Source organism: Tamandua tetradactyla, chromosome 9 (assembly GCF_023851605.1).
Source record: "Tamandua tetradactyla isolate mTamTet1 chromosome 9, mTamTet1.pri, whole genome shotgun sequence".
Taxonomy (NCBI): domain Eukaryota; kingdom Metazoa; phylum Chordata; class Mammalia; order Pilosa; family Myrmecophagidae; genus Tamandua; species Tamandua tetradactyla.
The window spans coordinates 30,856,810-30,871,426 of record NC_135335.1 but is presented as its reverse complement, the minus strand read 5'-3'; the positions used below and the strand labels follow the sequence as shown (position 1 = coordinate 30,871,426).

The 14,617-nt window shown below is 39.3% G+C and overlaps 1 protein-coding gene across 3 annotated transcripts in view; it reads left to right on the top strand.

Moving 5' to 3' along the window:
• The window catches only part of RUVBL1 (RuvB like AAA ATPase 1), a 96,142-nt gene that overhangs the window by 34,225 nt on the left and 47,300 nt on the right, over nucleotides 1-14,617 (top strand). For all 3 annotated transcript variants that reach the window (XM_077116348.1, XM_077116347.1, XM_077116349.1), the window contains one exon: nucleotides 14,407-14,558. In XM_077116348.1, the coding sequence (XP_076972463.1) occupies nucleotides 14,407-14,558 (152 nt within the window). The remainder of the gene's footprint in view (nucleotides 1-14,406; nucleotides 14,559-14,617) is intronic.

Genomic DNA, 14,617 nt, shown 5'->3' with positions numbered 1-14,617 from the left:
CCATACCATTCTTGTTCTTTTGTTTCTGGCTTATCTTGTCTTACCAAATGTCCCACATGTTCATTCACATCATTACATGCCTCGTGACTTTGTTCCTTTTTGTAGCAGCACAACCTTTGTTCATAAATATACACCATCATTCACCAGTCTACTTCTCCGTCAGTGCATCCTTCAGCTACCTGCATTCATCGGGCATCATGTATAGAGCCCAAAGTCCATAGTTCATCAACATTCTCAATTTTAGATAATTTCATTGTTCCCAAGAGAAAGAAAACCAATAAACACACCCTCACCAAATAGGAAATTGAAGCCTCCTCTTAACTCTTGTCCCTTCCCCCATTATTTACCTCTGCTGATGGCTTCCTTCGGAACATACCTCATAGCATAGAATAACAGCTTTCCCCCTGTACCCTGGACTGAAACACTATACGAGAATCATACGAGAAGTAATTATTGCAAGAACTAATTCTTATTTCTAGTGTAAATCAGTGGGACACGTAGGTGTATACAACCCCTTTCACTCTTGTTCATCTTCAATATGGTAATATTACTTATAGACCTACTAGAGAATCACCTTCACTCCTATCTATTCTGTTACATTGGAGTTCAATCTCGTTAACTAACAGTTTACCCATCTCTAGTTTCTGTGTATCTCCAAGTCCCCTATATTCTGTATTATAAGCCTCTGATTGTACCTTTATGCTGGTCGTAAAAGTGGAATCATACAGTGTCTGTGCTTTTGTGTCTGGCTAATTTCACTCAGCATTATGTCCTCAAGTCTCATCTATCTTGTCATGTGCTTCAGAACATCGTTTTGTCTTACTGCTGCCTAGTATTCCATCGTTTGTGTATACCACATTTTGTTGACCCACTCATCTGTGGATGGGCATTTGGTTTGTTTCTGTCTTTTGGCTATTGTGAATAATGCTACTATGAACATCGGTGTGCAAGCGTCTGTGTCGTTGCTTTCAGCTCTTCTGGGTATATACCAAGTAGTGCTTTTGCTGGGTCATAGGGTAACTCAATATTTGTTGTTGAGTTGTCCAAACAGTTGTCCATAGTGGCTGCACCATTGTACATACCCACCCGCAGTGCATAAGTGTCCCATTTTCTCCACATCCTCTCCAACATTTGTAGTTTCTGTCTGATATGTGATTTTCAAATATTTTCTCCCATTGAGTTGGCTGCCTCTTCACCTTTTTGACAAAGTCTTTTGAGGTACAGAAGCATTTATTTGATTTTGAGGAGTTGCCATTTATCTATTTTTTTCTTTTGTTGCTTGTGCTTTGGGTGTAAAATTTAGGAAGCTACCTCTTATTACTAGGTCTTGAAGATGTTTCTCTACATTTTCTTCTAGAAGTTTTATAGTGCTAGTTCTTATATTTAGGTGTTTGAGCCACTTTGTTAATTTTTGTGTAGGGTGTAAGATAAGGGTCCTCTTTCATTCTCTTGGCTATTGATATCCAGTTCTTCCATGCCCAATTATTGAAAGGACTATTTTGTCCCAGTTCAGAGGATTTGGGGGCCTTATCAAAAATCGATTGACCATAGATTTGGTGGTCTCTTTCTGCGCTCTTGATTTGATTCCATTGGTCAATGCGTCTGTCTTTGTGCCAGTACCTTGTTGTTTCGACCACTGTGGCTTTGTAATAGGTTTTAAAGTCAGAAAGTGTTAATCCTCCCACTTCGTTCTTCTTTTTTAGGATACTTTCAGCTATTTGGGGTCTCTTTCCCTTCCAGATGAACTTGGTAGTTAGCTTTCCCAAATCTTCAAAGTAGGTTGTTGGAATTTTGATTGGTACTTTGTTGGATCTGTAGATCAATTTGGGGAGAATTGACATCTTAACTATATTTAGCCTTCCTATCCATGAGCAAGGAATGTCTTTCTACCTGTTTAGATTCTGATTTAACAATGTTATGTAGTTTTCTGTGTACAAGTCCTTTACATCCCTAGTTAAGTTCATTCCTAAGTATTTCATTCTTTTAGTTGTGTTTTTGAATGGAATTTTTTTCTTAAGTGACTCCTCAGCTAGGTCATTGTTTGTGTATAGAAATGTTACTGATTTTTGCACATTAATTTTATATCCTGCCACCTTGCTTAATTTGTTTATTAGCTCAAATAACTTTGCTGTAGATTCTCAGGATCTTCCAAGTATAGTATCATATCATGGAACATTCTCCAGGATAGACCATATGCTGGGGCACAAAACAGGTCTTTATAAATATAAAAATACTGAAGTTATTCAGAGCACTTTGTCTGATCACAATGGGATGAAGCTGGATCACAGTGGGATGAAGGATGACCCTTCCCCAAGGCCCCATCATCAAGTTCAACTCCTGCTTAATCTTGTTTCATTTCTATTGCCCTTTCATCACACCTGCTTTTTTTTCCATAAATATTTCAGGATGTACCTATGAAAAATAAGGACTTAAAAAAAAAAACATGACCACAGCACCCTTATTCCTCCTAGAGGATGAACAGTAATTCCTTCCTAACAAATATGTAGTTGGTGTTCAGTTTCCAGTTCTTTCATAAGTGTCATTATGTATTTTCTTTTCTAATTTCCTTGTTTGAATGAGGCTACAAATATCAACTGCAAGTAATGAAAGTTTTACTTCTTCCTTTCCAATTTGGATGCCTTTTATATTTTTATTCTGCCTGATTGTTCTAGCTAGAACTTCTAGCACAATGTTGAATAATAGTGGTAACACTGGGCATCCTTGTCTTGTACTTGATCTTAGGGGGAAGGCTTTCAGTCTCTCACCATTGAGTATGATGCCAGCTATTGGTTTTTCATATATTCCCTTAATCATATTGAGGTAGTTACCTTTGATTCCTATCTCCAGAAAAGGATGCTGAAGTTTGTCGAATATTTTTTCAGTGTCAGTCGAGATGGTCATGTGATTTTTCCCTTTTGATTTGTTAATGTTATATTACATTGATTGATTTTCTTGTGTTGAATTATCCTTGCATTCCTGGTATAAACCCCACTTGGTCATGGTGTATAATTCTTTCAGTGTTTTGTTGGATTCGATTTGCTAATATTTTGTTGAAAATTTTTGCATCTATGTTTATTAGGGAGGTTGACCTGTAGTTTTCCTTTCTTATAGCATCTTTGCCCGGTTTTGATATTAAAATGATATTAGCTTCATAAAATGAGTTTGGTAGAGTTCCTTTTTCCTCAATTATTTGGAAAAGTTTGAGTGCGATTGGTGTTAGTTCTTTCTAGAATGTTTGATAAAATTCTCCTGTGAAGCCATCTGGCCCTGGGCTTTTCTTTGTAGGAAGGTTTTTGATGATTGATTGAATTTCTTTACTTGTGATTGGTTTGTTGAGTTCTTCTATTTCTTCCTGAGTCAGTGTAGCTTGTTTGTGTGTCTCCAGAAATTTGCCCATTTCATCTAAATTATCTAGTTTGTTGGTGCATAGTTATTCATAATATCCTCTTATGATTTCTTTTATTTCTTCAGGGCCTATGGTAATGCATCCCTTCTCATTTATGATCTTGTTTATTTGCATCCTCTCTCTTCTTTTCTTTGTCAGTCTTGCTAGTGGCCCATCAATTTTTTTTTATTTTCTCAAAGTACAAAAGAAAACTTTTGGTTTTATTGATTATTTCTGTTGTTCTTTTGTTCTCCCATTCATTTATCTCTGCTTTAATCTTTGTTATTTCTCTTCTTCTCTTTGCTTTGGGGTTAGTTTGCTGTACTTTCTCAAGTTCCTCTAGGTGTGCTGTTAAGTCCTTTATTTTTACTCCTTCTTGTTTTTTAATATAGGCATTTAGGGCAATAAATTTCCCTCTCAGCACAGCCTTTGCTGCATCTCATAAGTTGTGATAAATTGTATTCTCGTTTTCATTCATCTCCAGATAGCTGCTGATTTCTAGTAATTTCTTCTGTGACCCACTGGTTGTTTAAAAGTGTGCTATTTGATCTCCATATGTTTGTGAATGTTCTCATTCTTTGGTGGGTTATTGAGATCCAACTTCATCCCATTGTGATCAGAGAAAGTGCTTTGAATAATTTCAGTATTTTTGTATTTATAGAGACCTGTTTTTTGCCCCAGCATATGGTCTATCCTGGAGAATGTTCCATGAGCAGTAGAGAAGAATGTATATCCTTGTGCTTTGGGGTGCAATAACCTATATATGTCTGTTAGGTCTAATTCATTTATCAGGTTATTTAACTTCTCTGTTTCCTTTTTATCTTCTGTTTGTTCTAGCTATAGAGGAGAGTGGTGTATTGAAGTCTCCAACTATTATTGTTGAAACATCTATCACTCTCTTCACTTTTGCCAATGTCTGTCTCATGTACTTTTTAGCTCCTTGATTGGGAGCATAAACATTTATGATTGTTACATCTTCTTGGTGAATTGACCCTTTGATTAGTAGATAGTGCCCTTATTTGTCTCTTTACATTTAAAGTCTATTTTGCCCGATATTAGTATAACTACTCCAGCTTTCTTTTGGTTACAACTTGAGTGAAAAATCTTTTTCCATATTTTCACTTTCAATCTATTTGTATCCTTGTGTCTAAGATGACTCTTGTAAGCAGCATATAGCAGGGTTATGTTTCTTAATCCATCCTGCCATTCTGTATCTTTTAATTGGTAAATTTAGTCTGTTAATGTTCAGAGTTATTACTGAAAATGCGTTTCTTGATTCCACCATCTTATGTTTTTTATTTTATGTATCAGATCTGTATATTCTTTTCCCTCTTTCTCTTTATATTCTTTAAATTACCCTTAGTGGTACTCTTCAATTCTGTGCCCTCCTCCAGACCTCCCTCTCCTTTCTTGTTTTTTTCAGCCAGTAGATCTCCTTATAGTATTGCTTATAGGTCTGGTCTCTTGTTGACAAATTCTTTTAAGACTTCTTTGTCTGTGGAAACTTTAATCTCTCCCTCAGTTTTGAAGGACAATTTGGCTGGGTATAGAATTCTTGGCTGGTAGTCTTTCTCTTTCAGGATCTTGAGTATATCATACCACTGCCTTCTCATCTCCAGAGTGCTAATGGAGTAGTTTGAACTCAGTCTTATTTGATTTCCCTTCTATGTAGTAGATTGTGCTGCTTTTAGGATTTTCTGCTTCTCTTCAACATTTGGCAGACTGATTAGTATGTGTCTTGGGAACAGCTTCTTTGAATTTATTCTGTTTGGAGTTCTTTGGCCTTCTTTGACTTGTATATTTATGTCCTTTATGAGGGTAGGGAAATTTTCCCCCATTATATCCTCAGCTACTCTTCCTAGCCCTTTACTCCTCTCTTTTCCTTCTTCTCTGTTCAGTCTTCACCAATGATTCTTATATTTGTGTGCTTTGTTTTGTTTATCGTTTCTCTGAGTTCCCATTCAGGTTTTTCCATCTTTTTTGCCATTTGCTGTTTTGAGTCTTCAAAGTCAATTATCCTGTCCTTTATATCACTTATTTTTTCTCCTGTCTCTTCAAATCTGGTGTGTGTGCCTCTAGTTTGTTTTTTATTTGGTCAGGAGACTCTTTAATCTTTGTGATACATGCTATTTTTCTATTTATTCTTTCCAATTCCTCTTTATGCTCTTCTACTGTCTTCTTGATCTCCTTTATGTCATTTGCTATCCCACTTATTTTATCAAGTAGAGTTGTATGAACATCTTTGATTTATTGTTCCAGCATCTTTGTCTTCTCTGGTGTTTTAATTTGGTTATTAGGCAGGGCTATATCTGTCTACATTGTAATATACAGATATATTACAATGTCTGCTCTCTTTGTGGCATGTAAATATCTTGATTGCTTTACTTTGGGAGTTGACTTCTTTCAGTAGTCTTAGGTCTTATGTTTGTAGGATGGTTGTATAGCAGGGAGCAGGGCACAGTGTGGGCATTCAGTGTGGTGATTTTTTACAGGGGGGTGTAGGTGCAAGTTGGGGATGTTATGCTGATACTTGTGAACATGGGCAGCCCAGTGGCCAGGGAGGATGTAGCTGTGTGGGTGCACCAGTCTGGGGAGTGTAACCCTGGTGTGCGCTGGTCTAAGGCATGGGACCCTTTGTGCGCATTTGTAGAGGTGTGACAGCAGGTCGATGTAATGCCTTCATGGGTTGGGGGCAGATGTCACCGGCTGCACAGGTCAGCACTTTCTCAGAGCTGAAAAGTGTGGCTGAGGGCCGTGCGCATGCACGGTTCTAGGATTGCTGTAAGGTACGGTTCCCAGAGCTGAATAACATGACTGGGGGCCCCAGTGCATGCCTGGGCCTGGGAGTGCCGTAAACAGATGCACAGAGCTCAGGTGGGGTGGAGCGAGGGTGTGCAAACCTATGGGAAGTGCGGGGTGCTGGGGTCACCTAGGTATGGAGGTTAGTACCTGCAGCCTTTATCCTCTGGCAACAGCCTGCAGGAAACAGTGAGGGCGACTCAGGGGTCAGGAGGGGTGCAGTAGAGGTGGGTTGGGCTACACTTGGATTGGGGTTGCGGGCAGGTACGTATACTGGGGGCTGGTGGGGTGGGGTACCTGTAGTATGGGAAATGGGAGTGGGTGATGGAGTTTGGGTATGTGGAGTGTGGGGTGAGTCACTGGTCATGGGGCTGCACTGGTGAGGATAGCACTCCCAAGGAATGTGGCCTGGCTTACTTCCTAGTCCCATGCTCCCGTCTGTGTACTTTGGCAGGCTCCACGCCTCCACACCAGGCTCCAGCTTTTTTTTTTTTTTTTTTTTTTTAAAGTTGGGGGGGGTTGGTATTTCTGCACTCCCGGGCAGAACTCACCAAACCCAAGATGGAGGGAGGTGAGTGTGCATGTGGGCTTTGTTGCGGGCAGCTTTTAAGGATGGAGGTCAGGTGACATCTGGAAGGGGTGGTTCATTAGTTTTGAAAGTCAGGCTGGGATTGGCGGCACAGCTTCCTCAGCTCCAGTTGCAGTGCCCTTCCCTGTTCCCCCGACCTAACATTCCAGCCTTTTTGTGATAATAGGGTGCCAAGATCTTTCTGGCTACTTCCTGCTGTAATGGGGCGGCGTGGGGTTATAGGCCGGAACCGTCATGGCTAGGGGAGTGGGGAGGCTGGCTGTAGGAATCTGGTGAGGAGGGCAGGTGATGATAATGATGCAGGAGCATTTGGTTGACTGCTACCCGGGATAGTTCCTTCATGTGTCCCTGAAGGAAGTTGAGGAGGCAGGGAGCTAGGAGGAAAAAGAAACAGATTAGGATAACTGGTCCTAGTAGTGGGAAGAGCCATGTCACCAGAGGAGAAGAAAACCAGCTTAAGGCAGAGTTGGTTCCTTGTTTTCTGTGATAGAGATCGTCTCTTAGTTTGTTTAGAGTTTGAATATTTTGTTCCACCAGACCCGACTCGTTGACGTAATCAGGCTCCAGCTTTCTGCCTCTCAGTTCCTTGGCCTCTGCAGCAAGGGCTGCCGCATATGGTGGGGAAGGCTCTCCCAGGTCAGATGCACTCTCCAATTGCCACCTCAATCTCCCTCCTGTCCCATCTCTAAATTTTCCATGGAGTAGGGCTAAGCTCGAGCTAGTCTATTCAGCCATCTTCCCAGAAGTCAACAGTCCGGTTTTGAAGTCATTTCCTTTTTTGGGGGCAGTTTGATAATTTTCAGTTTTTTGCTCTTAAAAGTGAGGCTGCCATGAACATCCTTGAACATGTTTTCTGTGCACATGTACAGGTAGATCTGTAGGATAGAGACCAAGAAGTGGAGTGGTTGAGTCATGGGTTAGGAACTTTTTTTTTTAACCTAGATTTTCACAGTATTTGTACCAATTTACAATCACTTTCTTCTGAAACCAAGAGAAGTATTCTTCAGAAGGAAATCTACAGGGAAACTTTGAGGAGATAATGAAAATTTAAGGAAGAATGGATTTGCCTAGTTCAGATTCTTGTCCTCAAGATTGCTAAAATCTAGTTTCTGTGGTAGGACCATTTAGGGCCTTAGGCTGAGGTTAGAGCTTTATAGAGTTTTCCACTGAGTGAAAGGAGAAGTCATTGGAGAGTTTTATACAGGCCATCAGTGGACTCTGATTTAGTTTTTTAAAGAATCACCCTGGCTGAGGTATGGAGAGTAGACTGCAGGAAGACAGCAAGACCAGTCAGGGATGTGGGCAAGAAATGGTAATGGCTTAGTCTAGGGTGGTTGGTAGTGGTGGAGGTCATGAGAAGTGGTTGGATTCTTTGTATGTTTGGATGCTGACAGGATTTCCTGAAGGATTCAGTGTAGGGGGTGAAAGAGAAGAATCAAGGGTGATACCTGGGTTTTTGCCATTTGGAAAGTATAGGAAGGAGTAGGTGGGTGAAACAGTGGGTGGTGTTTATATTGGTTTCCCTAGTTTCTGGCACATAGTGGGTGCTCGAAAAATTTGTGCTAACTGACTGGGATGAGATAAAACTTTGAAGCAGGTAGAAAGCTGAAGTCTTTAGCTAAATAGACCCTCTGTCTGATGTACCTGTTTGAGTGGTTTACACAGTGTTTTTTATACCTTTTGAAATAGTTGCCAGTATTTAAAAACTGAGAGAGGTCATATAAAACTTATATTTCTCGCTTATTTCAAGAAGTCCCCATTCCCACGAGGCAGTGGTTGATCAGAGCTGAGCAAACACCGTCCTTTTCCCAGTGGACTTGCACTCTGGCTCACTGTGGCCCCATGAGACTCACCCTGTTCCTTTGTGTTTCCCACAGAAAGATTGTGAACTGTGTCTATAGGTGAAATTTTGTGTTACTTCAAATATAGACTCTCTTAAACTGGAAATATTTCCTTTCTTACTGGAAATATTTTTTTACCGTGAAACATTGGATTTCTTTTTCCTCTTTTAAACTGAAATATTACATCCATATAGGAAAGTATGTAAAACATCCCTATAATTTAGCAGTTCGTTGTGAAGCAAAGCTTCACCACTCAAGTGAAGAAACAGAATGAAGGCAGCACCCCATATGTCCCTCTCCCCGATGACAGCCCCCTTCCTCTGTCAAGGGTTATCTATGGTGTGTGATGCGTGTGTGGTAAGGACGAGTATGATAGTCATAACCTTGCTTTCCTTTAATTGAATCATCCATCTCTATATCCCTGAACAGTATGGTTTAATTTTGCCCTTTTAAAATTTTGTCTAAATGGAATCATATTTTATGTGTTCTTCATCTTGTTTCTTTAGCTCAACACTTGTGTTTGTAAGATTCAGCCCATGTTATTACCTGTAGTGAAATCCTTGGGTTTATATTGTATCTGAAATTAAAAAGTAGAAATGGCTTTCAGATCTCTCTCCAGGCTTTAAAGTCTTTCTGAATACTTAATGAACATTTGCTCAGGATTTTAGTTAATTCGTCAGTTAATGAGGTAAACAGTTATTACAGCTGGTTCAATTTCCGAGTACTTCTAAAATGTATTTTTATTTATTTTAAAAACTTTAATTTTTCTGACGTTGATAAAATCTGACAAACCTGGCTTTCGCATGAGTGCATGTGTTTGGGTTGCTTAAAGGTAACTCAAATGCTTTAAAATTTGAAAACAATAGAGAAATTCCCATGGCGCCTGGTTTGTGATTTGCCATTTTTGAGAGTGAGGGGAAGTGCAGTTCTTTTGATGGCAGCAAAATGAAGAGAAAATTTCTTGATCCCGCCACAGAATAAGAAGGCAGGCCATTGACTACCTTCAAAAAGGATCCCTGCCCTTCTTCCTCAGCCTTTGAATTCCTGTGAAGTTGGCAGACAGGGTGGGGAGGAAGCAGTAAGCTGACCAGAAATAAAAAGCAAAGAGTCTGTGCTATTTCCTTGATGTGATGAAGGTCCCTGTCAGGGATTTAGAAACCTGAGCCAGCAGATGAAACCTGTGTCATTTGTGTTGTCGTTGCCAGAGATAGCGCCAGCTCAGTCCCTTTCCTGGCTAACAGCCAGTTTCATTGTCCATCAACCACATCCCCTGCCTGCTTGTCAGCACAGAGCAACTTCTAAACAAATATGAGAACTAGTGAGAGACGGGAATGCCTTTCTTCCCCCACTCAAGAATTTAATGTCACTATCATCTCCCAGTAAATATATGTAAGCATTCCATTTGAAGGAATTTATCTCTATGGAATATAAAAGGTTTGATTAAAAAAAAAAAATCAATGTTCACTTTAAAAGTATAGAATTTCTCAAGTTTGTCACTATGTTCTGATACATTCCTGTTGTTTAGAAAGTTTTTGTTTTAATCAGGAAATAAGAATTGGGTAAAGCAAAAATGAAATGTGTCCTCTCTATTGGGGCCATTCCAAAACTTCCATTTGTAGGCTATCAGATTGAATGAAGATAGAATGAAACTCTTCCTTAACTTTAGTATTTGAGAGTCTTTGTCCTGATTGTATTTCTGGGGAAAGAAGATAATGACCACATTTAAATGTGGAAAGTGATTGAGAGTATGAGACACTGATAGCAGTGTTTCCTTGTGTCATAGGGATATTCCCCTATCAGAACAGGGGTTATTTAATGGTGAAGACACCAAAACCATATCAAGGCTTCCTGCTATCAGAATTAGTTTGTCTCTACACTTGCAAGTAGAACAGAGTTCTTCATTCATTCTTTAGATGAGTAAATCTCAATCTGGGTTGTACTTTGAAATAGTCTGGGAAGCTTCAAAATAGTAATGATGGCAAGATCCCAACCCTTGAGGTTTGGAGGAAAGTTGTCTGGGGTACAGCCTAGGCCTGAAGAATTTTAAAAGCTCCTCTGGTGATTCTAAAGGTTGAGAACCATGACTGTAGACTCTAGCAGAGGTTTAGAACAGTATTTCCTAAACTCAGGCCTTTAATATTCTCCCTTCAGCACATGACTGTTTCATGACTGGTCTTACCAGTCATACCATAATATTTCTTTTTAAATTAACTTGCTTATTTTGTGAATGCATTCTGAAATGTCCACAAAATATAAATGTGTAGCCCATAGAATTGTAAAGTGAAAAACCATAATGCCAGCACCCAATCAAGAAAGGGAATAGTGCCAATAACCCAGAAGTATCCTTCATGTTCATTCCCAGTCAGCATCCCCCCTTGATTTCTAGCATTACTGTTTAGTTATGCCTGCTTTTGAACTTGAAATCAATGCAGCCATGCAATATATATCCTTCCTTCTGTGTCTGGCTTTTTTCCCACAACACTGTATATGTGAGATTCATCCATGTTGTTGCATGTAACTGTAATTTGTTCTTTTTTTCATTGCTTTGTGGTATTCTGTTGTATGAGTACTCCACAATTTAGTTCTCTCTTCTACTGTTTGTAGACATTGGAGGTTTTTTTGCCCAGTGTCTGGCAATTGCCAACCATGCTGCTCTGAAGATTGTCTCTCTTGGTGCACACGTGCACTCATTTCCAGTGGGTGTACACCTAGGAGTTGAATTGCAGAATTGCAGGGTATACATATGTTCAACTTGGGCAGATAATATCATGTTGTTCATATGGTATTTATATATATTTATATTAATTTACACTCCCACTAGCGGTGCATGAATCTTCCTGTTCTACATGTTTACCAATTCTTGGTATTGTCAGTCTTTGAAATGTTAGCTATTCAGGAAGTTGTATCATAATATTTCATTGTTTTTGGTTTGTTTGTTGTATGCTGTATGATGGGGTCACATTTCATTATTTTTCCATGTAAGTGTCCTGTTTTTGCAGCACCATTTGTTTAACTTTTGTTTGTTTTGCTTGTTTGTTTTCTGGGTAGTGCATGGACCAGAAATTAAACCCAGGTCCCCATGGCAGGCAAGAATTCTACCACCGAGCTACCCTTGCACCCCCTTTTTTTTTTATTTTTGTTTAAAATTTTTATTATGGAAAATTTTAGATGTATAAATGATAGTCAGTGATAGGATAACCCTTCCCTCTGGCCCCATCACCAACTTCAACTCCTAGTTAATCTTGCTTCATCTCTATTGCCCTTTCATCCCACCTGCTTTTTTTCCATAAATATTTCAGGATGTATCTATGAAAAATAAGGTCTTTAAAAAAAAAACATGACCACAACACCTTTATCACTCCTAGAGGATGAACAGTAATTCCTTCATAGCAAATATGTAGTAAGTGTCAAGTTTCCAATTGTTTCATAAGTGTCATAATGTATTTTCTTTTATAGTTTCCTTGTTTGAATGAGGCTACAAATAAGAGTCTGCATAGATTGGTTGATAAATTTCTTATGACTTAAATTTATAGATTTCTTCTTCTTTTCTCTTTTTTTCTTTTGGATAAAATATGAAATAGATGGAGTTTAGAATTATACGCAAGGGCTGGCAGAAAGAGGAAAAGAAGAGATCAGCAGGCAGATGCTTGCATTCTCCATTCATGTCTACCATAAAGGAGGAATTGGCTCCTTCTTTTCCCCATCAGTAAAGTGGAGATGAAGAGTAGTTAACCCTGGTACTTTCACAGGGCCAAGTGGAAACGAAGTTGTGATGGAACCTCCTGCTGGCCTCACCATCCCAGTGTGATGAGGATTGAACGAGATTCAGGATACAGTACATAAGAAAGTGCTCTCTAGACTGGGTGTGTGAAGAGGCCACTGCAGTCATAGTTTATAGTTTATTCTTATTGGTGTGGCCTATCAGCTTTTCCTTCTGCTCATATCATCTGTTGATGTGATCCTTACCTTTGAATTGATGGCTGGCATAGTAACAAAGAGTGGCATGTTGTGTTTCTAGGATCCTCCAAAAATAGATTTAATAGTATGATATGTCTGTGGTGTGGCTTTCATTACCGAGAAAGCCATCTGTATCCCTTGATCCAGACTTTGGGAAGCATGGAGAATTGGTGTGTGTTTTCAGAGAAGCAGCGTTCAATGATGTGCATTTGTCTTCCTGTTTAAGAAAACTTTTAGTTCCTAGTGATTATTATTGCTTTGTTTGAAAAGTCCGGTTTCCTCTTCTCTCATTTTAATGTAAATTTTACAGAAGCATAACATACATAATAGCTTAAAGAAGAGAGCATAAATCATAAAAGTCTAGAGCTTGATGTATGTTTTCATAAAGTGAATACACTCGTGTAACTGGCACTCAGATCAAGAAATAGGCCTTTTTACAGCTCTGGGAGTTTATTATGCGCTCTTCTAGTCACTGTTTATGGTTTCCTTCTTCCAGCAGGTGGAGCCATGTCTGTATTAACTTCGGAGGAAAACAAAACATTTGATTCAGAAAGTGCTTGGGTTTCTGTAGAAATTGAGGTTGTTATGGTGACACAGGCCATTACTTCACATGACAACCTCCTCAGAATTCTCAGGCTGTTATGTGAAACTTGGAGAAATATCTGCAGGTGGATTTCTTGGGTATTGGATGGTGTGTCGAATAACAACCCCTTCATCCCTAAGTGACTTCATTCATTCATCCATTCATGTGTGGCTACTCTGTCCTAGGCTCTCAGCTCTGGTGTCTACAGTCTAGCAGAAGGAGAGATGGGGTCTGCAAGTCATAACAGTACTGTATTGCTGGTGCAGTACTAATAGGAATTGTAGGTTTTAATGGGAGGAGAGTGAAGAAAAAGATGTGTCAGACAAATATTTCTAGAAAGAATGAATTTTACACTGAGAACCTGGAAGAGTTGATTAAGCAAAAAAAGGAGGGAGGGATGCTTTAGGTAGCAAAAACATTGTGTAAAAAGGGAAAGATTGTGTGTTGTAAAAGTTTATTTGAAAGGTCTTAGCAAACTTTTTTTGAATAGCCAATGTGGGTAATGTTTAAACCTAAAAGAAATGCTTGCCTTCATTTACAAAATTCTAATCTTAAAAATGTAAATGTTTTTATTATTGAGGTAGAGATGAGGTTGTTTTGTAAATTGGTTGCTTTGTGGCCCTGGAAGAAATCACAGAACAGCTTACTGCATATGTTGGCTGCAAAATGGGTATTTCTTCTTGGGATGTGCAGTGAGGTTAAGCCCGAGGCATGGAACCCTTGGCAGGGTAAAGAAGCACATGCTGTTGGCATATATGTCTAATTATTGTGGTATACCTTGCTCAGACTGAAAAGTGTTAGGAGTGTAGTGAGGTATTCATTTGTTTTTAAAATTTCCTTTGAGTGAAAAATGCAGGAAACAAGGGCAAGAGTTTTGATAGTCACTGCCCTATCAAAGTGGAATAGAATGGTTTGGGTACAGAGACTGGAGGTATAGAAGCTGTCTAAAACAATTTTTGAAAATTAGAGCTTACCTGTCTAGTTCTAGATTTGAACCTAGAAAGTGTCTTTAGGAAGTTGAAATAAAACTGTTTTTCTGCATTTCTGAATAGTTTACATTTATGTGTTTACAGTGCTTTTGATCTATGATGACACTTGAAAATACGTTAAGGCTGACTTGTCAATTCTTGTGACATGGAAGTTTTGTGGTTAGAAAAAAAAGACTGCTTGTATAAGAGAGAAGTATGTATGAGAGAGAGAAATTATATGAGCAACAGGATTCTCACCACGGCCCATCGGCCATCTCTTCCAGGGCTGCGAATAAAGGAGACCAAGGAAGTCTATGAAGGTGAAGTCACAGAGCTAACTCCATGTGAGACAGAGAACCCCATGGGGGGATATGGCAAAACCATTAGCCATGTCATCATAGGACTCAAAACAGCCAAAGGAACCAAACAATTGAAAGTGAGTACATGTTGGTGGGCTGTTTTCTCTTACCCTGGGAAAGTGTGACCCTGGACAGG